This window comes from Mycteria americana, chromosome 10 (genome assembly GCF_035582795.1).
Source record: "Mycteria americana isolate JAX WOST 10 ecotype Jacksonville Zoo and Gardens chromosome 10, USCA_MyAme_1.0, whole genome shotgun sequence".
Taxonomy (NCBI): domain Eukaryota; kingdom Metazoa; phylum Chordata; class Aves; order Ciconiiformes; family Ciconiidae; genus Mycteria; species Mycteria americana.
Genome location: NC_134374.1, coordinates 15,381,975 through 15,404,744, shown reverse-complemented (window position 1 = coordinate 15,404,744; position 22,770 = coordinate 15,381,975). Strand labels below are relative to the sequence as shown.

The following is a 22,770-nucleotide window of genomic DNA, read 5'->3' as shown; positions in this document are numbered from 1 at the left end:
CCAGGCCTCACTGGGGCTAAATGATGGTACAGCAGTCCCTGTCCCAGTACTGTCAAGCGAAGCCTGGTGGCAGCTGTCCCAGCACCAGTCATCCTGGCACTGGTGCCACTGTCCTGGCACCAGTACTGGCTCAGCCAGTACTGCCCAGCACCAGTTGTCCTGGCATTTTACTGCCCAGGCACCAGCTTGGCCCCAGTACAAACAGCTGGGCTGCCCAGCCCCAGCGCTGGTTCCTCCAGCCCATGCAGCAGGGAGGGCACCTGCAGCGTGGCTGGGGAAAGAGCTGGTCCTGGTTTCTGGCCTTGCTTGCTGGTGAGCTGCTTGTGAGTGCAAGCAAAATGCTTCTTCCTCAGCTGCAGAAGCAGCACCCACACCTCGCCCACCTGTGCCCAGGTACCTGGCAGGGGAGAAGCTAGCTCTTTCCTCCAGCACCCTCCTCCTTGCCAGAGCACCAAAGCCCCTTGAAATCCTTCCCTCTTTTCATATTGAATATGCAACACTGCAGGAGTTGCTCATCTGAGCATGGGAAGAGGACATAGCTGAGCTGAACAGGATGGGTCCAGCCTCAGTGACCAGCTGCTGGCCCTGGACCAGAGCTGTTGGTGCAGGATCCTGCTGTGGCTGGGAACATTGGGTTTCCTGGAGCTGGAGGTACCTCAGGGCTGTGGTCAGCCAGGCACCGCTGCCCTGCCTTCAAAGCAGCCATGTAAGTTTGGATCCCCTTCCCAACATCTGGCAGAAATAAAGCACGCATCCATGTCAAACATAATATATTTATAGCAAAAATAGGCTTTTTCTGTAGCTTCCGTACACAAGGTTTTCTCCCTGTACATTTACGCAGTAAACAGGTCGACTGAAACAGCGTGTCCTGGGCTGACTCGACAGCTGCCCTTGCTTCAGGCTCCCACTTATCACGGGTGGCCTCATGGCTCCCCTTGCACTGGCTGCTCTCCGGACCGTGTGCTGAGTCCCTCGCACCTCCCCAGCCAGGGGCTGCGGCACAGGCAGGGAGCAGCCCTGGGACCAGGGGGAGCAGTTGTGCATGCTCCTGCCCGCCAAGCAGAGGCCAAGGCTGGTGTACGGGCTGCCTCTGTTCAAATGGGGACAGCCCAGGGTGTCCTCCCCAGCACAGGTTCAAGGAGAAGCTTCCTGTAGCTCGCCTGTGCCAACCGCAGGCTCCTCCACCATGCTGTTAAGGAGCAAGTGACTGGGCACAGGACCTCAGCCCTCTCATGGGGTAAGGAGATACAAGCCACGTGAACTCAGGAAGCCTCCCTTGTTCCTCCTGCCCCTCCGCTGACGGGAGGCAGAGGAGGGGCTTTGGGGCGAGCTCCCCGAGGACTGCCCAAAGTTCCCTGCAGAAAACTCCAGAGCCTGAACACTGTCAGAGACCTTCTCACTCTGCTGTCAGAGAAGGCAGAGCATGAGGGGGCCCTGCCAGCAAGAGCTTCACAGTTTGGAGTTCACCTGGGTCATCGCTTGTCCGTCCCAGAGGGGTTTGGCACATAGACCTAAAGGGCAGGACATGTAGGCAGCAAGCACATCCCCTTCCCGTCCTGGGCTGGGGAAGGGCCTTCGCTCAGAGCGAGCTCTCCTCCCTGCCTGACCACGCAACTCAGGCCATTGCAATGCAACTGCGAGCTGCCCGTGCTGTTCCCAAGCAAGATGCATCACCCCAACGAAGCCAGGTGCCGAAGGGTGGCTTGCAAGCAGGGCAGCTGCTGCAGCACAGGGGAGGATGCCAGCTGTCCGCTCTGCCCTCCCTGCAGCAGCCGAGGCTCCTGCGGCGGCCAGGCAAGGAGCTTCTGCTCATGGGGGAGCATCCCTCTAAACCGACCCCAGTCCCCTCCTGCCTCCCTCTCCCCCCGCATCTTTGGCAGTCCTCCTTGGACATGTTCAAGTCTCCAGCATCACACCGATATCTCAGCAGCACGGACTTGCCTCACAGTTTGGTAATTGCACATAACGGGGCCACTCAGTGAGCCCCACAAGGGGAGGGTGGGCGGGAAGGAACAAGATAGTCAAGTAAACTAAACTGAGTAATCCCTCGCTGTCCATCCCAGCATGACGGGTCACACATGAGTCCAGGGAGAGAGGGTGCTGCCCAGCCCTGCCGCAGCACAGCTCCCCACCGTCTAGGAGATCATGTACTGGGTGATGGCCTGCAATGCATACAGCAGCTCTGCCTGCATTCGGGCTTCCAGGATGAGCAGGTTCACGTGGACCTAAGGGAGAAGCAAGAGAGGTTCAGGCAGCCACAGTACCACGCTAAGCCCAACTCCTTACAAACAGCCAGTTTCTATTTCCCCTCCCACCTGCCTTGGACTGGTTTGGTGACTCAAAGGTTTCCCGTACACCCCCTGAAGCACCCCAGTCTGCAGCCCCTGCCCGCTCCCAGCCCCACTGCAGCCAGTCAGAGCCAGGGGCGGCTGTCCCACCTTTTCACTGTGCTTGAACTGCTTCCAGAACCTGTCAAACATTTCTGAGTTTGTCTTCTCTGGGTAGCAGGTTACAGTTTTAATGTAAACTTTGAGCATTCGCTCCAGGAGCTGATTCACTTCTGCGTAGTCGTAGTCATCGTACCTGCAGGACGCACAGGGGCGAGTCACAGCCAGCACCATATCCCTATGGAGCACCTCGCCCGTGGTTTGCCTGGGGCACAGCACAGCCATGGGGCAGGGGGACACATGGCAGCAGCCACCAGGCACTGAAGCCCCGTCCCCAGAGCGCCCTGCCCTGGCCAGAGAAGCTGAGCATCTCTTCCCTGCCTGGCCCAACACCCAGGCAGGCAATTCACCTCCGCCTCTTTTCCAAGCCCATCTGCAAGACAGCCCAAGTGCTCTACCCTCCTCCCACCTGGGTCAGCTCAGTTTTCTCCCCTGGACCGCAAGGTTGGTTTCCCTACCTAATGCCAAACATGCAGTGGATGTAGTTCCAGATGCCCCGCTTGAAAACGGAGGGTTCACAGCCCTGCCGCTTGGCCATGGCACTGCTTTGCAGACCATCCACCATCCGAAACTTCTCATCCAGGAGATGCCCAATGTCAGAGTAGAGCCGATTGACCAGCGAGAAACCATGGTCTTCCCAGGAGTAATCCTGTTGAGCACAGCAAGAGGTTTTCGCAATTGCAAAAAGGAGCCTGGGGTATGTTCCCAGGAAGAAAGGCTGGAGACCTCGGAACGCAGCAGAATTTGATAGGTTTGCTCTGGGGACGGCTCTGCCACAAACCACAACATCCCTCATCAGGCAGCTTTTGAATGATTTTGACCCTTGCCTCTGTGAGGGTGATGTGAAGAAATTGGCAGCCCTTGGGGACAGCAGTCACCAGTTACCTCCCTCTCCCCAACCCTAGTGGGGCAGGTCCCCTCTCAGAGCTGAGCTTCCCCGTCCAGGCATTTTGCAAAAGCAGCTGCACCAGATCCGGGCTGCGTGGTCATGCCCACAACTGTCCGCTCCCCACCAGGAGCGGAGAGAAAAGCAGAGGTGGCAGCCTGGGCTGCTGCCCACTGAGAGAGCAGGAACCTCACCTGGACTCTGAATACCTGCGTCTGATCCTCGTCACGCCGGGCAAAGTCCTGGTATCCAAAGTCAGGGTCCTGCATGTAGCATGCAAGATTGGCGGCACTGGTGACTTCCCCATCAGTATCTGTGAGAGGGGACAGCCCCACAGATGGGTCAGAGCGATGCTCAGCTGCCCTAGTTCCCAGCTGCAGCAGGCGTCGAACGCAGGGCCTTGCTGTGCCTCTTCGGGAAGCACCACAGCCTTCTTCCCCGCCACCAGCATCCCAGGAGCCCCTCTCCAAACCATACATCATGGAAAATATAAATATAGACATGGGGGAGCAACATCCAGGTATGCCATATGAACTCCCATCCTGCACACCCACGTCCGCTCCCTGCCCCTCACCTTCCTCTCGGTCTTGCTGCAGCAGCCTCGTCTCCTCCCTGCCCTCGGTCTCCACGTGGATCCGCTGCACACATTCCCGGAGGGAATCCAGCTCCATGCAGGAGTCCAGGGACTGCACAGACACAGGCTCGGGGGTGAGGGCAGCGGTCCCGGCTGTGCCCCGTGTCCCGCCCATGGACCCACCCTCGAGGGCTCACCCGCTTGCGGTTGATGCGCAGCAGCTCCTGGCTGCAGCCGTTGCCGGCGGTGGCTTCGCAGAAGCACTGGTTCCCGGGCGACAAGGGCTTCAGTGAGCCTCGGCCCCCTGGCCCCTCGTCCTGCTCGCAGCCACAGCCGAAGACAAAGCTGGCGAGTGCGTGGCAATGTGCCAGGAGGACGACGGCGTGCACCAGCTCTGCCAGCGACCAGCTCCACTCGCTGATTTTCAGCAGCTTCTGCAGGACACGGGCAGACCAGCAATGCGACACGGGCAGGTGGGCAGGGTGCCGGCACCCCCTGGGGATGCTGCTGTCCCTGCCACTGGCTGATAGCCCCCCCACAATACCTCAATGTGCTCCTTGGTGATGAGCCATGGCCGGTGTGCCAGGATCTTGTTGATCTCGTTGAGGTTGCGGAGTTTGGGGGGGATGAAGTCGAGGCCACGCAGCCACTGGGGATCACCCCCTGCCCGCAGGAACTGCAGCACGTGCAGGTTCACCAGGTACCGGCACTGGTGCCGGGCGGCTGCCTGCAAGAGCAGCCCGTCAGCATCCCCGCACCACGCCGGCGGGATAGGTATCCTGGGACCCTGCGCCCACCTCTTGCCGAACCTCCAGAACATTATGATTTTGGCCTCTGCAGAGAAGCCTGTGGCACAGGCTGTCTGGTGGAGGGAGAGGGGGGAGCCTTGCAGGGCTGAGCAGAGCCCTCCATCCCCTCTGGCAGCTCCCAGCAGGGCTCACCATGATGGCGATGTAGTGCCGGCAGTCAAAGGGCAGCGGGCCGTCCATGTGCATCAGGTAGTGCTGCGTCTTGAGGAAGCTGTCGAGGTACTGCGGGTGGTAGCCCATCTGCTGGGTCACCGCCTCCAGCCGCCCCCAGCTCGCCAGCACCTTCACGAAGAGGAACTGGGGGCGCTCAGAGTCGCTGCCGGACATCTTCACTACCTGCGGGGAACGTGCTCTGCTTAGCTCTCCCCGGAGCAGCCCCCGCTGCAGCAGCCCAGCCAAGCCAAGCCCGGGCTCTGTGAGGGGCTGGCATCCTCTCTCCCAGCTTGGTGCTCCCAGAGGGATACCATCAGGTCAGAAGCCACCGCAGAGGGCTTGGGCTCAGGCTGGGGAGCTGGGCAGAGCACTGCTCGGCAGGGTCACTGCTAGCAGGAGGACAGGCTGCAAGAAACACCAGTTGGTCTCTGCCTGGGAGAGGGCATTGCCTGGTGAGCGGAAGCAAAGAGCAAACTAGGAGTGATGTTTCCTTGCAGCCTTAGAGGCAAATGCAAGGCTGGAGCAGGAGAAATGTGACAGATGAAAGACCTCCCAGAATGGAGCAGCCCATCAGCCTTACTGCCAGGCCCCTGCACCGCCAGCACTGAGCCCTCCTGCCCAGCACTGGGACAGGGAGAAAGCTGTGGAGCCAGCTGAGCTGCTCCCAGGTTTCTGCCCTGGCAAGCCAAGGGGCAAGTGACGTCCTGGCACCTGCCACACGGTTGGGAGCACACAGAGGGGCTCAGAGGTCTCCCCACATGCTGCCTAAGGAGACAGCGTGGGAGCAGGTCCCACAGCACACGGGTGCATGGCACAGCTGGCAGCGGGTGCACCCACCGGTGAAAACACAGATGGGCAACTTGGCGAGGGGGGGCCAGCGGCGCCTGCCCCAGCCCTGCACCGGTGCCCCAGCCGAGCACAGCCCTGAGCCACACCGCCCCAGTTCCTCCTGAGAGGGTGGTGGGAGCAGAGGGTGGGGATGTGCAAAAGGTGCCCGGGCAGCTGCTGCGCCCCAACAGCCTGTTGCCACACCTCCCACCCAACAGCGGGGTCTGGACCCACAGCCCACCCGCCCCGAGGCATGGGTGCAGCAGACACTAACCCTTGTCAGACAGAAAGTCATAGCTCCCACTCACATGTGGGAGCCCAGGCAGCACCCTTGGATGCAGATGATGAAGGCAGGGGATGATGAAGAAATGTGCAGGGAAGCCCCCCCACCTGAGCCCTCGTCCCCCAGCCGGGCTCTCCTGCACGCTCCCTACAGCACTGGCCCAGCTCAGGGTTTCTCCTGCCGGCACCACCAGCCACATCCCCCCGGCCTTGCGCCCCCAGTCTCTCACATTGCTCCCATTGCATCCTCACGCTCCCCAGCCATAACCCTCCTCCTCCTCCCCTGCACCCACTCGCAGCCCTGGACAGTGGGAGCATTGCCTCCCTCCCCAGGGGGACTTTCGTGTGTCTGAGCCCCCTGAACCCCAATAGGCACCCGGAGCCCGTACTCACCGCCAGCCTCACCCCTCCCTGCCCGGGCAGGTGCTGCCGGGGGAACGATGTCCCGGCGCTGCCTGGCCAGCCAATCGCCGGGCAGCAGTTTGCATGTAAAGCAGGCAGGAGGATGGAGGAGCCCAGCCGGTCCTGCGCCCTGCGACTGGGAGCAAGCCCGGGCAGCGGCGGGAGCCGCGGGAGAGGGGCCGGGGGACCCCGCCTCGCCAGGCAAGACTCCGAGGTGTGAACCCCGCTACCCCCGGGGCTCCATCCCTCCGCGAGGCGAGACCGCGGCTCCGCCGGTACCGGTGGCTCCGCCGGTGATGCTCGCTGGGGACGCGGCCACGGCGGGCACCTCTCGCCCGGCCACCCGCCCCGGTTCTCGAGGGGAGGGGGGAAGTGCTAGTGCCCGCAGCAGGGGTCCCCACGGCGGTGCCGGGCCCAGTGTCGGCGGCCGGTAACCGGGGCCCCATTGTGCGGGCGGCGGTAGCGCCCCCCGTGCGCGGCGCGGGCAGTGCAGGCGGAGAGAGAAAAACAAGTTTGATTGGCAGTGATGGAGGCACGGCACCTCCCGCATCCCGCACAAAGGGGACAGGGACGGCGCCTCTGCACCGGCACCGGGCCGCCGGCCACCGCATCGGAAGAGGGCGGCACCACCGGCCCCGCGCACCACCGACGGGCGGCGGGAATGCCCTGGCCTGGTGGTGCCGCAGCCGGGCCGGGCCAGTGGCGGCGAGTAGGGCCGAGCCCGGTGCTCCGGTACGGGCTCCGGTGGCGGCGGGGCGGGTCCTACCTGCCCCGGCAGCCGCTGGCACCGGCTTCCTCGCGGGTGCTCCACACTCTGGGGACACACGATCATGGTGAGCCTGTGCTGCGCCGTGCCGTACCGTGCGCAGTACCGGTGACCGACGCCGGTCCTGCCTGCCCCGTCCCGGCAGCGCCGAGCGGGGGACCGCGGCAGCCCGAGCTGCGGGGGGCGTGCCCGCCGCTCCGTCTCCGCCAATCACCGCCGCAAGGAGGCGGGGCCTCCGGCGCCGCGCCCCCAATCGGCCGCGAGGGGGCGGACGCTCGGCGCACCACGTGGGCAGGGGTGGAAAGTTACCCGTCCGTCAAGCGCGGAGGGCCCCGCCCACCTCGGGCAGGGGGCGGGGCCGGATCTGCCCGCCGCTGGGGAGTCGCTGCGAGGCCGGGGGGGAACGCCTGTCCCCGTGTCCCCCTGTCCCCGTGTCTCCCTGTCTTCGTCCCCTCCCTTGTCTGCCGCCCGTCCGCCCCGTCCGGGCCCTGCCCGTCCCCAGTAAAGCCACAGCCCTGAGCAGTGCGTGGTGGGGATGGCCGCAGCCTTTATTGAGACCCAGCGCTGCCTGTCCTGCTGGCCCGGCCCCGGCCACGCTCTAGAGGCGAAGCTGCCTTGCACCGGGTCCCCTCGGTCCCTGCTCTGCCTGGGCCTCGCCCCAATGCCTTCCCCTGTGCAGAAAGGCATGGTGGTGGGGGCTGCGGCAGGGGGGTGGAGGGGCATGGGGACAACACGGTGCGGGGATGTGGTCATGGGGATGGAAGGGCAGAGGAACAGAGCTTGAGAGTGGTGGACAGGGCAGTGGGGCATGAGGGTGACAGGGCGTGGGGACAGGGAAGTGGGCCATAAGGTGATGACATGTCAGGACAACAGACATGGGGACCAGATAGCAGGGCACAAGGGTGATGGGCATGGGGATGGGGCAGTGCGGCATGAGGGTAACAGGGCATGGGGACAGCAGACATAGGGACAGGACAGTGGGGCCCAAGGGCAACGTGGCATGGGGACAGCAGGCAGGTGGCAGGATGGACAGCAGGATGGAGCAGGTCCTGCTGTGAGCTGTGTGACCACAAGGCACTGGAGGCCGCAGGGGTGGGAAGGTCCCCTGGGCAGGGCTGGCCTGTGGCTGACTGTGTCCCCCTGTCCCCAGGGCAGAAGTGGCCTTGGTGAAGGTGGGCAAGGCCATGCTGGCCGCCCTGGGGGCCACTGGCAGCCCCTTACCACTCCTTGGCCTTGCACCACGGAGGGCAGTGTCTCCGTGTCAGGCGTCCTCCTCTCCTCTGGCATCTGTGGGGCACCGGTCTGCCTCCTGTGCACATGCTTGCCCTGCAGCTGCAGGGCCTCTGCCAACAGAGAGATGGGTCTGGGGGCCCCGTAGCAGCCCCCGGCCCCAGTGCTGGGCCTCCATGCCTGCGCCCACCAGCCTGGCTGCTCCCCATCCCCTCACCCACCTGTCAGTGCTGGGCTGGGGTGCTCCAGGAGGGGAGTGAAGGTCCAGCACCAGTGCTCCTGCTCGGTCCCTGTGGGACAGCCCCACGGTCACTCCTGCCTGCTGCACCCCACCACCCTGCACACTGCTAGGACCCCAAGGGACCAGGGGGCTATGCGTGCCTGGACACCTACGACGTGCTCTGAACTCCACCCTGCACACATAGTAGGTGCCATGTGCCTGGAGGAACTCGCTGGCCCTCTCGTTCAGGCTGGTCACCTGGAAGAGCAGCTTGGGGGTGCCCAGCTCGTCACACAGGTCGATGACGCCTGGAAAAGCCGGGGAGGGGTTGTGTGGGCTGCCGGCGTGGTGAGCTGGGGACCTCCCACCTCACTGCTGTGCCCACGCCATGTGGAGCCTGTGCGGCATCCAACTGGAGATGGGACAAAGTGCTGGTGCTGCTGCCAAGGCGGGGGGGAGCTGCAGCCCCGCAGCCAGGGCTCACTGCTGTTGGGGACCCCCACCATCCTCCTCACGTAGGAGAGCAGCCGCAGGACGGCGCAGTTGGCGTTGGCCACAAAGCTCTGGTCATCTGGAGGGAGAGCGGCGGTGGCTGAGGGCAGCCGGCGGCCCTGGCAGCGGCCGCAGAGCCCAGAGGCCGAGCCCGCCGCCCGGCGAGGCCACGGCGCGTCCCCCACCGTGCCCGGGGGGCAGGCACCCGTGGGATGGCCAGGAGGGGACTCACCCCCGTGCTTGACGCAGAGGAACATGCTGCCGGTGCGAGCCCGCGGCGGTGGGGCTGGGACGGCGTTTGTGAGGTCAGAGGTGGGCGGGGCGCGGGGCTCCGCCGGCGCTTCCCCCAGACCCTGCGAGACGAGCCCGGCCGATCCCCCAGCGCAGCAGAGCTTTATTGCAGCGGAAAAGCCGGGGCGCAGGCGAAGGACCGGCGAGGCCCCGGGGGGACAGCCGGGCTCGCCCGGTGCCCCGGGGGCAGCAGCCCTCGGGGCCGGAGGTGACATGCTGGCTTGGCCCCTCTGGCCCTTGGCGCTCCTCAGCCCCGGTGTCCCCGTCGGTCGGCCGGTGGCTCCGGCCTGCTCGGCCGCAGCTGGGCTTGGCATCGGCTAGGGTCGGGCCCCCGGGCTGCCCCCTCGCCAGGACACGTCCCTGGCGTGCTTGCGGGCACCTCGGAGCAGGGAGGGGGGTCGGCGAGCCCCCAGCAGCTCCAACACGCCCAGCGCGGGAGCCCACGGGACGGCAGCGTGGGAGCCCTTCCGCCCTCCCGCGGCTCTGCTCTGCCGTGGCAACCCCGCAAGGGATCCTGCACGCGGCAGGGCTCGTGGTGGGATGTCACCCTGCCCTCCTGGACGCCCCAAAGACAGGGCAGGTGCTGGCACACCGTGCAGTGCGCCCAGCGTGCCTCAGCGCACCCAGAGCAGCACCCAGTGCACCCGATGCAACAAAGAGTGCACCCAGGGTGCTACGCACTGCACCCCCATGCACCACCCAGCGCACTGTGCACTGCATCCAGCTCACCTAGCACCCTGCAGTGCACCCAGCACCCGGCAGTGCAGTTACAGCCGCCGTGTCGTGGGGGGCTCAGTGTGGCCGTGGCAGGGAGCAGGGCTGGGGGTCCCGGGCATTTGGCAGAGGCAGGGTGGGAGCAGGGAGCGAGGCCCGCGGGGCGGCGAGGTTTTGGGCAAGCGGGCGTGCAGAGCGTGCGGGGCACAGGGGTGCAGGAGCGCGTCACACTCCCACGTAGCTGTTCTTGTAGGGGCTGTGCTCGCAAGGGGCGGCCGGGGCCCCGGGCATCATAGACGGTGCATGGTTGCTGCTTTGCCAGAGGGGCTCGTAACTGTCCTTGGGGGGCAGCTCGCTCACGTAGCAGATGCTCTCGCTGTAGTTGGGCTTGAAGCTCTCCATGACGTCTTTGGGGACTCCGGCCCATTCCTCCAGGGAGCAGAGCGGGGTGAGAGGAGCCACCACCCAACCCAGCCCCAACCCCACAGGACAGGGGGTGAGCCCTGGGCAGGGCTGCCCACAGCCGCCTTACCTGGAAGTTGCCATTGTGGGTGATGAAGAGCTCATCGAAGTTCTTGCTGGGGTTGGGGATTCGGGGCATGAGGATGACCCACACCCTGTGCAGGAGAGATGTGTCAGAGGGGAAGAGCCCCAGCGCTGCTGCCCTCCACCAGCCCCCCCATGCTCACCTTTCCATGCGTACCAGCAGGATGACAAGGACCAGCAGGATCATGCAGGAGGCAATGGGGATCAAGATCGTGTGGATCCAGAACCAGTGAAGCTGCTCCTCCGCCATGCCTGGAAAGAGCTGGGGTGACACAGATCCCCGGCCAGTGCACCGCCACGGCAGTGGGGTGGGCATGCCAGTGGCCCTTCGTGGGTGGACATGGGAGCTCGGCATTGTCTGTGGCAGGGCTCAGCTGGGAGCGGAGGATGGAGAAGGGGCCCATCCCCAAGCTCTGCCACGCTGTAACCACAACTGGCTGGTGACTGTGTCCTGTGCCAGCCATGTCAGAACAGCCCTCCAGGGCTAAGAAACCCCTGGCAAAAGTCAGCAGGTGCTACTGGCAGGGGTTGGTACATTAGCTTTCAGAAGCGCAAAGGACGCAGGGGCTGATGCCGCTGTCTGCGACCCAGGCACCCGGACGGGTCTCGCCCCTACAGCTGCTGCCTTGGGCCGGTTTTCCACTTGCTTGGCCATCCCTCACCTGCTGAGCCCCACCATGCCCCAGCCCACCCCGTCCCGCTGCAGCCCCCAGGACCTACCCTTGCTGGTGGAGTTGCTGCCCCAGACCACAGGGACGCTCCACTCGCTCCAGAGCTGGGTGCTGCCGCAGTAGCTGTTGATCTTGCTGCGCACATAGAAGGTGTAGTACTTCTCGTAGTCCACGCTGGGGAAGGAGAAGATGTCTCCTTTCACTCGGTGCTCCTGCAGAGAGACGTGGGCCATGTGATGAGGGCTGGCACTGCCATGGAGGCTGGTGCACAGCTTGTCCCCGGGCACAAGCGGGAGGGTGCCGCATCTTGGGGGCTCTCACCGTCCAGCTGGTGTCCTTGTTGCTCTTGTACTTGACGGCGTGCTCCAGGCACTGGGCTTTGGGGTACGGGGAGGTCCACGTCAGCTGCAGCTGGTTGCTGCTCATGTTGCGGATGGTCAGGTTGACGGGTGCCTCCGGTTTCACTGCAAGGCACAGGTGATGCCCGGTGAGTGCCGTCCCCACACCCCGGTGGCACTGCTGCCAGCCAGGAGGTGATGGGGCAGCCCTGGGGACCCGCAGCCCTGCTCCTGCCCCACAGCAGCCCCACAGAGGAGAGTGGGTGCCCCCCCAACACCCCGTACCCAGGTCCTGCAGCTCCATGCGCTCACTGGGGATCTCCAGGGTCCTGCCACCGAGGCTGGCATTGACGAGGACGTGGAAAGGCTGGAACTGGATGATCTCGCTTTGGTTGAAGCGGCAGCCGATGCTGATGCCCTGGTCCTGCAGGTAGTGCTTGCACTCCACCATGGGGGACCTGTTCTCATACCTGTGCCGCAGTGGGTTACCGGGGCTCCCCAAGACCCCGCAGACCTCAGCCCTTCCCAGAACCCCTCTAACTGGCACATCCCATCCCGCTTGCCCTGGAGACAGAGCCTCCCCCACCCTGGGCTCGGGGAAGAGGAGCAGGCTGATGCTGGCACCAGCAATGCTGGCAGTAGGCCCCCGCACAGGGACCCACCGCTGGACACCCTGCTGTGGGGCTGGCCATGGGGCAGGGGCACCTACCAGTAGTAGAGGGAGTAGTTGGCCGTGAGCGTCTCTCTGCTTCCCCATGTGCAGGTCATGTACTCCTCGTTGAAGAGGACACACTCCACCCCTGCAAGGGACAGACACCGCTGGGCACCGCGGTGGTGGGCGGCTGCACCAGGGCCCGGAGGTGCACCGGGGAGACAGGGCACATGCCAGGGGTCCCTGCACATTCCCGTCTGCCTTCTTCCGTCTGAGCCAAACAAGCCCAGCTCTTCCCGGCGGAGCTGCGGTGCAGCCTGCCTGCAATGCCAGGCCCCCACCACCCTGTTCACACATGCCGTGCCAGTGATGCCCAGGCTGCCGGCAGCCCATCTTCCTCCAAAGGACTGCCAGCCAAGCAGCTGTTCCTCCCGCATCCGTGCTGTTGGCTTCTCATGCTGTGGATGTGGTCTTTCACCCCAATGCCTCCATCTGCTCCCCTTAGTCGCCCCGCGGCTGCTGTTTGCAGCCCCTGGCACTGTGGGACAGAATGGAAACCCCTCCCTGCCAACCCATTTTGCTTGTCCCACGAGGAAATCGGAGGTGTTCCAGGATTTGTGCCTGATGTTTCCATCCTGGCTAAATTCATCTCGCTGTTACCCTTTTGGGTGCTTGCAGGTGCCCATGCGTCCCTGTGTCTGGGTGACGGGGGCTATGCTGGGCTGTGCTTTCCACCGCAGCCCCTCCACCACGGGGCCAGGGGCTGAGCCCCAGCGGTTTGATCTCTGCAGAAAACACTGCCGAGCCCCGGGAGGCCGAGCAGCCGCTCCAGGCACCCGCGCCGGCTCCTCTGCCCTCTCCTTCTGCCACGCTGTGCTGGCCCCGGTCCTGCCCACGCAGCCGGAGGCCACATCCTGGGCTGGCTGGGGGCTGCAGGCCACTGGGGCAGTGCTGGTCCCCGTGCTGGGCATCGTGCCGCAGCCTGCTCCAGCAGCCGCTGGCATGGCTTGCTGCGGGACGAGCTCCTCCGATGGACTGAGGCACCTTGCAGAGCCCTTGCAAGTGCTAAACCAGCTGCTGGCGGCTGAGAGCTGTCCTGGAGGCTCCCAGAAAATGGGATTTTTCCTCCTAAAGATCAGGCAATGGGACACCTGGTCCCTTCCGAGGTCCAAACCCATCAGCCAGCACTGCGGGGGCAGGAGAAAGCCAGAGCCAGGCTTCCCTGGGTTGTAATGTAATGTGACGGAGCAAACAGGCACTGTGCTCTGGCTGTTTCTGCACGTGGAGATGGAGGGCACCTTCCCAGCCCAGCCCAGGGAATCCAGGGGTACAGAGGGGCTGCATTTCCACGGAAAGCTGGTGTTTTACTGACAGCCAGCCAAGAAGTAGATTTTTTTTCTCGGAAAATGATGGCTGGAGCGAGGGTGCCGGGTGGAAAGAGGAGCCACTGTCCGCTGTCCCGTCCCCTGTCCCCTGCCTGTGTGCGGCACTGCTGACATGACCAGGATGGAAAGGGCGGCTGGCGCAGCTCCACCAGCTGACGCCCTGCCTGGCTGATGCAGGGGGCCGATAGGATCTGCACATCGCATCCTGCTGCTGCCCGTGGCCCGGCCTGCCATGGGGGACCCCCATGGCCAGGGTCCCTCCCGGCAGCACTGCCTGCAGGGCTGGCAGCCCCCAGGGCTGGCAGAACTGCAGGGCTGGGAGCTGTGGGGCCAGTAGAGCCATGGGGCAAGGAGAACCGCAGGGCCAGTAGCCATGGGGCCGGTGGTGCCAGCGGTGCTTTAGCGCCGGGGCAGGAGCAAGGACACCCAACGGGGCTCCATGGCATAGCCCAGCTCTCCCGGCAGCCCCACTGCAAGGGGCCATGTAGGTGCTGGGGGTCCCGGGGCACATCAGGGGTCGGGGGATCTCTGGTGCATGCCCCAACAGCTCGCCGGCCCACACAGCCCCACGTCCTGTCCTCCTCGCCTGCCATCACCGGGGAGCGACATCCCCTAGCCCCACCACCCATGGGGCGCTGTGGCCTCCCGCCCCCCCGGGGCCCATGTGCCCCCTTACCTGGGGGGCTGCGGGCAGCAGCAAGGTAGGGGCCCAGTCCGCAGAGGAGGAGGAGGAAGGGCGCGAGGAAGGCGCCAGGCACCGCCATGGCGGGGTGAGCCGTGGGGCGCGTGCAAACAGCCTCCGCACACAGCCCACCGCGCAGGGCTGCTGGCTTCCGCACCCGTGCCGCTTCCTGCCCCACGGCACCGCCCGCCGCCAAGGGGCCCACCCCACGCAGTGCCCCACAGGTCACTCCAACGGGGACCATGGCTCACCCCAGTGGGGCCCCACAGCTCATCCCACTGGGGCCCCGCCACCCTTCCCGCCCAGGCCCCACGGCTCATGCCTCCAGGCCCCACCGCCTGCCCCACCGGGACCCCCCGGTTCATCCTGCCGTGTTCCCATGGCTCGCCTCGCCTCGCCATGGCTCACCCCCACAGGGCTGCCCCCCAGGAGCAGGGCCGGTGTGGGGATCCTGACCCACGGCCTGACCGTGGGTGTCCTGGTCTGGGTCTTTGAGAGCTGGGCAGAACTGGGAGTCACTGGGGCAGTCCCGGGGGCAGCTACGGGGAGACGGTCACAAAGGGGCTCATGGGGGCAGTTGTAGGGAGTTGGGGGCAGTTACGGGAGGTGGTGGCGGGGGCCAGTGATGGCGCCAGCGAGAGGGGCAGTGACTGGGTCATGGGCGCAGCGACGGGGGTGTGGTCGGGGGGACGGTGTCCCGGGCAGCGGGGGCGGTTGGGGGCAGTGGGCTGCGGGGCGGTCCTGGGGGTAACGATGGAGGCGGCCGGGGGGGATTGGGGGTGGTGGGGTGATGGGGGGCGGTCACGTGACCTCAGCCGGGGCCTCAGCCCGGCGCAGTGCCTCCGCCACTCCGCCAGGGGGCGCCGCGTGCCCCTCAGGCCGCCCCGTGCATCTTCGACACTTTCCGCATCCGCTCGGCGCAGGCTCGGGCCCTCCCCGGCGGCGCTCGGAACTCTTCGTCCTTCCTCGGCCCGGCTTCGGGACGCTCCGGCTGCCCTCGGCGGCGCCCGTGACACCGGCGCGTCGCTCGGGCCTCTCCGGCGGCGCTCGGGCGGCCCCGGCGCAGGGCGCAGGCGCGGGCGGCCCCGGCGGTCCTTGTTGTGGCCCGGCAGCCTCTGCCCGCCGGCCGACCCGGGATGGCGGCCTTCGGCGTCCTCAGCTACGAGCACCGTCCGCTCAAGCGCCCGCGCCTCCGCCCGCAGGGGCTGATGCCGCTGTCTGCGACCCAGGCACCCGGACGGGTCTCGCCCCTACAGCTGCTGCCTTGGGCCGGTTTTCCACTTGCTTGGCCATCCCTCACCTGCTGAGCCCCACCATGCCCCAGCCCACCCCGTCCCGCTGCAGCCCCCAGGACCTACCCTTGCTGGTGGAGTTGCTGCCCCAGACCACAGGGACGCTCCACTCGCTCCAGAGCTGGGTGCTGCCGCAGTAGCTGTTGATCTTGCTGCGCACATAGAAGGTGTAGTACTTCTCGTAGTCCACGCTGGGGAAGGAGAAGATGTCTCCTTTCACTCGGTGCTCCTGCAGAGAGACGTGGGCCATGTGATGAGGGCTGGCACTGCCATGGAGGCTGGTGCACAGCTTGTCCCCGGGCACAAGCGGGAGGGTGCCGCATCTTGGGGGCTCTCACCGTCCAGCTGGTGTCTTTGTTGCTCTTGTACTTGACGGCGTGCTCCAGGCACTGGGCTTTGGGGTACGGGGAGGTCCACGTCAGCTGCAGCTGGTTGCTGCTCATGTTGCGGATGGTCAGGTTGACGGGTGCCTCCGGTTTCACTGCAAGGCACAGGTGATGCCCGGTGAGTGCCGTCCCCACACCCCGGTGGCACTGCTGCCAGCCAGGAGGTGATGGGGCAGCCCTGGGGACCCGCAGCCCTGCTCCTGCCCCACAGCAGCCCCACAGAGGAGAGTGGGTGCCCCCCCAACACCCCGTACCCAGGTCCTGCAGCTCCATGCGCTCACTGGGGATCTCCAGGGTCCTGCCACCGAGGCTGGCATTGACGAGGACGTGGAAAGGCTGGAACTGGATGATCTCGCTTTGGTTGAAGCGGCAGCCGATGCTGATGCCCTGGTCCTGCAGGTAGTGCTTGCACTCCACCATGGGGGACCTGTTCTCATACCTGTGCCGCAGTGGGTTACCGGGGCTCCCCAAGACCCCGCAGACCTCAGCCCTTCCCAGAACCCCTCTAACTGGCACATCCCATCCCGCTTGCCCTGGAGACAGAGCCTCCCCCACCCTGGGCTCGGGGAAGAGGAGCAGGCTGATGCTGGCACCAGCAATGCTGGCAGTAGGCCCCCGCACAGGGACCCACCGCTGGACACCCTGCTGTGGGGCTGGCCATGGGGCAGGGGCACCTACCAGTAGTAGAGGGAGTAGTTGGCCGTGAGCGTCTCTCTGCTTCCCCATGTGCAGGTCATGTACTCCTCGTTGAAGAGGACACACTCCACCCCTGCAAGGGACAGACACCGCTGGGCACCGCGGTGGTGGGCGGCTGCACCAGGGCCCGGAGGTGCACCGGGGAGACAGGGCACATGCCAGGGGTCCCTGCACATTCCCGTCTGCCTTCTTCCGTCTGAGCCAAACAAGCCCAGCTCTTCCCGGCGGAGCTGCGGTGCAGCCTGCCTGCAATGCCAGGCCCCCACCACCCTGTTCACACATGCCGTGCCGGTGATGCCCAGGCTGCCGGCAGCCCATCTTCCTCCAAAGGACTGCCAGCCAAGCAGCTGTTCCTCCCGCATCCGTGCTGTTGGCTTCTCATGCTGTGGATGTGGTCTTTCACCCCAATGCCTCCATCTGCTCCCCTTAGTCGCCCCGCGGCTGCTGTTTGCAGCCCCTGGCACTGTGGGACAGAATGGAAACCCCTCCCTGCCAACCCATTTTGCTTGTCCCACGAGGAAATCGGAGGTGTTCCAGGATTTGTGCCTGATGTTTCCATCCTGGCTAAATTCATCTCGCTGTTACCCTTTTGGGTGCTTGCAGGTGCCCATGCGTCCCTGTGTCTGGGTGACGGGGGCTATGCTGGGCTGTGCTTTCCACCGCAGCCCCTCCACCACGGGGCCAGGGGCTGAGCCCCAGCGGTTTGATCTCTGCAGAAAACACTGCCGAGCCCCGGGAGGCCGAGCAGCCGCTCCAGGCACCCGCGCCGGCTCCTCTGCCCTCTCCTTCTGCCACGCTGTGCTGGCCCCGGTCCTGCCCACGCAGCCGGAGGCCACATCCTGGGCTGGCTGGGGGCTGCAGGCCACTGGGGCAGTGCTGGTCCCCGTGCTGGGCATCGTGCCGCAGCCTGCTCCAGCAGCCGCTGGCATGGCTTGCTGCGGGACGAGCTCCTCCGATGGACTGAGGCACCTTGCAGAGCCCTTGCAAGTGCTAAACCAGCTGCTGGCGGCTGAGAGCTGTCCTGGAGGCTCCCAGAAAATGGGATTTTTCCTCCTAAAGATCAGGCAATGGGACACCTGGTCCCTTCCGAGGTCCAAACCCATCAGCCAGCACTGCGGGGGCAGGAGAAAGCCAGAGCCAGGCTTCCCTGGGTTGTAATGTAATGTGACGGAGCAAACAGGCACTGTGCTCTGGCTGTTTCTGCACGTGGAGATGGAGGGCACCTTCCCAGCCCAGCCCAGGGAATCCAGGGGTACAGAGGGGCTGCATTTCCACGGAAAGCTGGTGTTTTACTGACAGCCAGCCAAGAAGTAGATTTTTTTTCTCGGAAAATGATGGCTGGAGCGAGGGTGCCGGGTGGAAAGAGGAGCCACTGTCCGCTGTCCCGTCCCCTGTCCCCTGCCTGTGTGCGGCACTGCTGACATGACCAGGATGGAAAGGGCGGCTGGCGCAGCTCCACCAGCTGACGCCCTGCCTGGCTGATGCAGGGGGCCGATAGGATCTGCACATCGCATCCTGCTGCTGCCCGTGGCCCGGCCTGCCATGGGGGACCCCCATGGCCAGGGTCCCTCCCGGCAGCACTGCCTGCAGGGCTGGCAGCCCCCAGGGCTGGCAGAACTGCAGGGCTGGGAGCTGTGGGGCCAGTAGAGCCATGGGGCAAGGAGAACCGCAGGGCCAGTAGCCATGGGGCCGGTGGTGCCAGCGGTGCTTTAGCGCCGGGGCAGGAGCAAGGACACCCAACGGGGCTCCATGGCATAGCCCAGCTCTCCCGGCAGCCCCACTGCAAGGGGCCATGTAGGTGCTGGGGGTCCCGGGGCACATCAGGGGTCGGGGGATCTCTGGTGCATGCCCCAACAGCTCGCCGGCCCACACAGCCCCGCGTCCTGTCCTCCTCGCCTGCCATCACCGGGGAGCGACATCCCCCAGCTCCACCACCCATGGGGCGCTGTGGCCTCCCGCCCCCCTGGGGCCCATGTGCCCCCTTACCTGGGGGGCTGCGGGCAGCAGCAAGGTAGGGGCCCAGTCCGCAGAGGAGGAGGAGGAAGGGCGCGAGGAAGGCGCCAGGCACCGCCATGGTGGGGTGAGCCGTGGGGCGCGTGCAAACAGCCTCCGCACACAGCCCACCGTGCAGGGCTGCCGGCTTCCGCACCCGCGCCGCTTCCTGCCCCACGGTACCGCCCGCGGCCAAGGGGCCCACCCCACGCAGTGCCCCACAGGTCACTCCAACGGGGACCATGGCTCACCCCAGTGGGGCCCCACAGCTCATCCCACTGGGGCCCCGCCACCCTTCCCGCCCAGGCCCCACGGCTCATGCCTGCAGGCCCCACCGCCTGCCCCACCGGGACCCCCCGGTTCATCCTGCCGTGTTCCCATGGCTCGCCTCGCCTCGCCATGGCTCACCCCCACAGGGCTGCCCCCCAGGAGCAGGGCCGGTGTGGGGATCCTGACCCACGGCCTGACCGTGGGTGTCCTGGTCTGGGTCTTTGAGAGCTGGGCAGAACTGGGAGTCACTGGGGCAGTCCCGGGGGCAGCTACGGGGAGACGGTCACAAAGGGGCTCATGGGGGCAGTTGTAGGGAGTTGGGGGCAGTTACGGGAGGTGGTGGCGGGGGCCAGTGATGGCGCCAGCGAGAGGGGCAGTGACTGGGTCATGGGCGCAGCGACGGGGGTGTGGTCGGGGGGACGGTGTCCCGGGCAGCGGGGGCGGTTGGGGGCGGTGGGCTGCGGGGCGGTCCTGGGGGTAACGATGGAGGCGGCCGGGGAGGATGGGGGTGGTGGGGTGATGGGGGGCGGTCACGTGACCTCAGCCGGGGCCTCAGCCCGGCGCAGTGCCTCCGCCACTCCGCCAGGGGGCGCCGCGTGCCCCTCAGGCCGCCCCGTGCATCTTCGACACTTTCCGCATCCGCTCGGCGCAGGCTCGGGCCCTCCCCGGCGGCGCTCGGAACTCTTCGTCCTTCCTCGGCCCGGCTTCGGGACGCTCCGGCTGCCCTCGGCGGCGCCCGTGACAGAGGATCCGCTGTCCCGTCCCCTGTCCCCTGCCTGTGTGCGGCACTGCTGACATGACCGGGATGGAAAGGGCGGCTGGCGCAGCTCCGCCGGCTACGCCCTGCCTGGCTGATTCACTGCTGCCGTGAAAAGCCGAAATCAGAACTCCATAGTCGGGATGACTGTTAAGCAGGTATACTTTATTGCAGCGCTGGGCAGCACTGGGGATTGCTCCGCCACAAGTGCTCTGCCAAGTTAGCGCAACACATCAGTTCATATACAGAAAAATCATACATATTCATCAGATTTCCTGAAAAGGGCATTTTTGTGGTGATGAGTTCCTGGAATTCATTTACATAGTCCAAGCATTCGCAGTAAAATTAGGGTTAGGGTCTTTTCACCCTCCCGGTGGTCTTCCATAGTCTTCCTCACGTTGTCCACTAGTAGAACTTTGGGCTTCCTTTGTCCATATATAGTCATTGATTTAGCTGTTTGGTCCTTCGGCCTTGGAATGTTACAAGGGGGTCGATTTAAGCTAGTTCTTTGGTGCTTATCTTTGGCACAACCTTCCTGAGTTCCTGTTATCAGTGATTTAATTAGGAAGCCTAACGAGCGTGCTCAAGGCCTGCTTAGTCCTATCAGGTAAGAAGTCACAGGAGATGTCCCACCCTCAACTCTGCTAAGCAGGTAACCAAAAGTATCTTTGCAGGGGAAGAGAACAAAAGAGAAAAAGGATGTGAGTGAAACTAAAAAAATGCAAGTCTATGTCTTAGTCAGGGACTGTCAGGGATTTAAGCCTTTCAGCACGGGGCCGATAGGATCTGCACATCGCATCCTGCCGCTGCCCCGAGGCCCGGCCTGCCACGGGGGACCCCCATGGCCAGGGGCCCTCCCGGCAGCACTGCCTGCAGGGCTGGCAGCCCCCAGGGCTGGCAGAACTGCAGGGCTGGGAGCTGTGGGGCCAGTAGAGCCATGGGGCAAGGAGAACCGCAGGGCCAGTAGCCATGGGGCCGGTGGTGCCAGCGGTGCTTTAGCGCCGGGGCAGGAGCAAGGACACCCAACGGGGCTCCATGGCACAGCCCGGCTCTCCCGGCAGCCCCACTGCAAGGGGCCATGTAGGTGCTGGGGGTCCCGGGGCACATCAGGGGTCGGGGGATCTCTGGTGCATGCCCCAACAGCTCGCCGGCCCACACAGCCCCACGTCCTGTCCTCCTCGCCTGCCATCACCGGGGAGCAACATCCCCCAGCTCCACCACCCATGGGGCGCTGTGGCCTCCCGCCCCCCCGGGGCCCATGTGCCCCCTTACCTGGGGGGCTGCGGGCAGCAGCAAGGTAGGGGCCCAGTCCGCAGAGGAGGAGGAGGAAGGGCGCGAGGAAGGCGCCAGGCACCGCCATGGCGGGGTGAGCCGTGGGGCGCGTGCAAACAGCCTCCGCACACAGCCCACCGCGCAGGGCTGCCGGCTTCCGCACCCGCGCCGCTTCCTGCCCCACGGCACCGCCCGTGGCCAAGGGGCCCACCCCATGCAGTGCCCCACAGGTCACTCCAACGGGGACCATGGCTCACCCCAGTGGGGCCCCACAGCTCATCCCACTGGGGCCCCGCCACCCTTCCCGCCCAGGCCCCACGGCTCATGCCTGCAGGCCCCACCGCCTGCCCCACCGGGACCCCCCGGTTCATCCTGCCGTGTTCCCATGGCTCGCCCCGCCATGGCTCACCCCCACAGGGCTGCCCCCCAGGAGCAGGGCCGGTGTGGGGATCCTGACCCACGGCCTGACCGTGGGTGTCCTGGTCTGGGTCTTTGAGAGCTGGGCAGAACTGGGAGTCACTGGGGCAGTCCCGGGGGCAGCTACGGGGAGACGGTCACAAAGGGGCTCACGGGGGCAGTTGTAGGGAGTTGGGGGCAGTTACGGGAGGTGGTGGCAGGGGCCAGTGATGGCACCAGCGAGAGGGGCAGTGACTGGGTCATGGGCGCAGCGATGGGGGTGTGGTCGGGGGGACGGTGTCCCGGGCAGCGGGGGCGGTTGGGGGCGGTGGGCTGCGGGGCGGTCCTGGGGGTAACGATGGAGGCGGCCGGGGGGGATTGGGGGTGGTGGGGTGATGGGGGGCGGTCACGTGATCTCAGCCGGGGCCTCAGCCCGGCGCAGTGCCTCCGCCACTCCGCCAGGGGGCGCCGCGTGCCCCTCAGGCCGCCCCGTGCATCTTCGACACTTTCCGCATCCGCTCGGCGCAGGCTCGGGCCCTCCCCGGCGGCGCTCGGAACTCTTCGTCCTTCCTCGGCCCGGCTTCGGGACGCTCCGGCTGCCCTCGGCGGCGCCCGTGACACCGGCGCGTCGCTCGGGCCTCTCCGGCGGCGCTCGGGCGGCCCCGGCGCAGGGCGCAGGCGCGGGCGGCCCCGGCGGTCCTTGTTGTGGCCCGGCAGCCTCTGCCCGCCGGCCGACCCGGGATGGCGGCCTTCGGCGTCCTCAGCTACGAGCACCGTCCGCTCAAGCGCCCGCGCCTCCGCCCGCAGGGGCTGATGCCGCTGTCTGCGACCCAGGCACCCGGACGGGTCTCGCCCCTACAGCTGCTGCCTCGGGCCGGTTTTCCACTTGCTTGGCCATCCCTCACCTGCTGAGCCCCACCATGCCCCAACCCACCCCGTCCCGCTGCAGCCCCCAGGACCTACCCTTGCTGGTGGAGTTGCTGCCCCAGACCACAGGGACGCTCCACTCGCTCCAGAGCTGGGTGCTGCCGCAGTAGCTGTTGATCTTGCTGCGCACATAGAAGGTGTAGTACTTCTCGTAGTCCACGCTGGGGAAGGAGAAGATGTCTCCTTTCACTCGGTGCTCCTGCAGAGAGACGTGGGCCATGTGATGAGGGCTGGCACTGCCATGGAGGCTGGTGCACAGCTTGTCCCCGGGCACAAGCGGGAGGGTGCCGCATCTTGGGGGCTCTCACCGTCCAGCTGGTGTCCTTGTTGCTCTTGTACTTGACGGCGTGCTCCAGGCACTGGGCTTTGGGGTACGGGGAGGTCCACGTCAGCTGCAGCTGGTTGCTGCTCATG

General features: G+C 65.8%; 3 protein-coding genes across 5 annotated transcripts; all 3 read right to left on the bottom strand.

The window, feature by feature from the left end:
- Positions 1-1,213: 1,213 nt before the first annotated feature.
- LOC142415293 (sestrin-3-like) lies at positions 1,214-7,338 on the bottom strand. 2 transcript variants are annotated; one of them, XM_075513452.1, is made up of 10 exons: positions 7,148-7,321; positions 5,181-5,318; positions 4,849-5,052; positions 4,452-4,634; positions 4,105-4,341; positions 3,908-4,019; positions 3,528-3,646; positions 2,906-3,096; positions 2,439-2,583; positions 1,214-2,225 (listed from the first exon to the last, which is right to left on the bottom strand). In XM_075513452.1, exons 2-10 carry the CDS (start codon positions 5,181-5,183, stop codon positions 2,136-2,138), a joined length of 1,284 nt encoding a protein of 427 aa, XP_075369567.1. In that variant the 5' UTR covers positions 5,184-5,318; positions 7,148-7,321; the 3' UTR covers positions 1,214-2,135. The 2 variants fall into 2 exon arrangements, with proteins under 2 accessions (XP_075369567.1, XP_075369566.1); XM_075513451.1 differs by lacking the exon at positions 5,181-5,318 and having other exon boundaries at positions 7,148-7,338.
- Positions 7,339-7,670: 332 nt separating this feature from the next.
- On the bottom strand, positions 7,671-9,694 carry C10HXorf65 (chromosome 10 CXorf65 homolog). The gene is made up of 5 exons (XM_075513454.1): positions 9,082-9,694; positions 8,771-8,905; positions 8,599-8,667; positions 8,369-8,490; positions 7,671-7,818 (listed from the first exon to the last, which is right to left on the bottom strand). The coding sequence occupies exons 1-5, from the start codon at positions 9,692-9,694 to the stop codon at positions 7,696-7,698; spliced, it is 1,062 nt and encodes a 353-aa protein (XP_075369569.1). The 3' UTR covers positions 7,671-7,695.
- Positions 9,695-9,701: 7 nt separating this feature from the next.
- Positions 9,702-18,816, bottom strand: IL2RG (interleukin 2 receptor subunit gamma). Of its 2 annotated transcripts, XM_075513440.1 has the most exons (12): positions 18,729-18,816; positions 16,725-16,815; positions 16,301-16,485; positions 15,999-16,141; positions 15,727-15,889; positions 12,359-12,449; positions 11,935-12,119; positions 11,633-11,775; positions 11,361-11,523; positions 10,784-10,892; positions 10,627-10,711; positions 9,702-10,523 (listed from the first exon to the last, which is right to left on the bottom strand). In XM_075513440.1, exons 1-12 carry the CDS (start codon positions 18,814-18,816, stop codon positions 10,320-10,322), a joined length of 1,650 nt encoding a protein of 549 aa, XP_075369555.1. In that variant the 3' UTR covers positions 9,702-10,319. The 2 variants fall into 2 exon arrangements, with proteins under 2 accessions (XP_075369555.1, XP_075369556.1); XM_075513441.1 differs by lacking the exons at positions 15,727-15,889; positions 15,999-16,141; positions 16,301-16,485; positions 16,725-16,815; positions 18,729-18,816 and adding an exon at positions 14,363-14,496 and having other exon boundaries at positions 9,704-10,523.
- Positions 18,817-22,770: the final 3,954 nt, after the last annotated feature.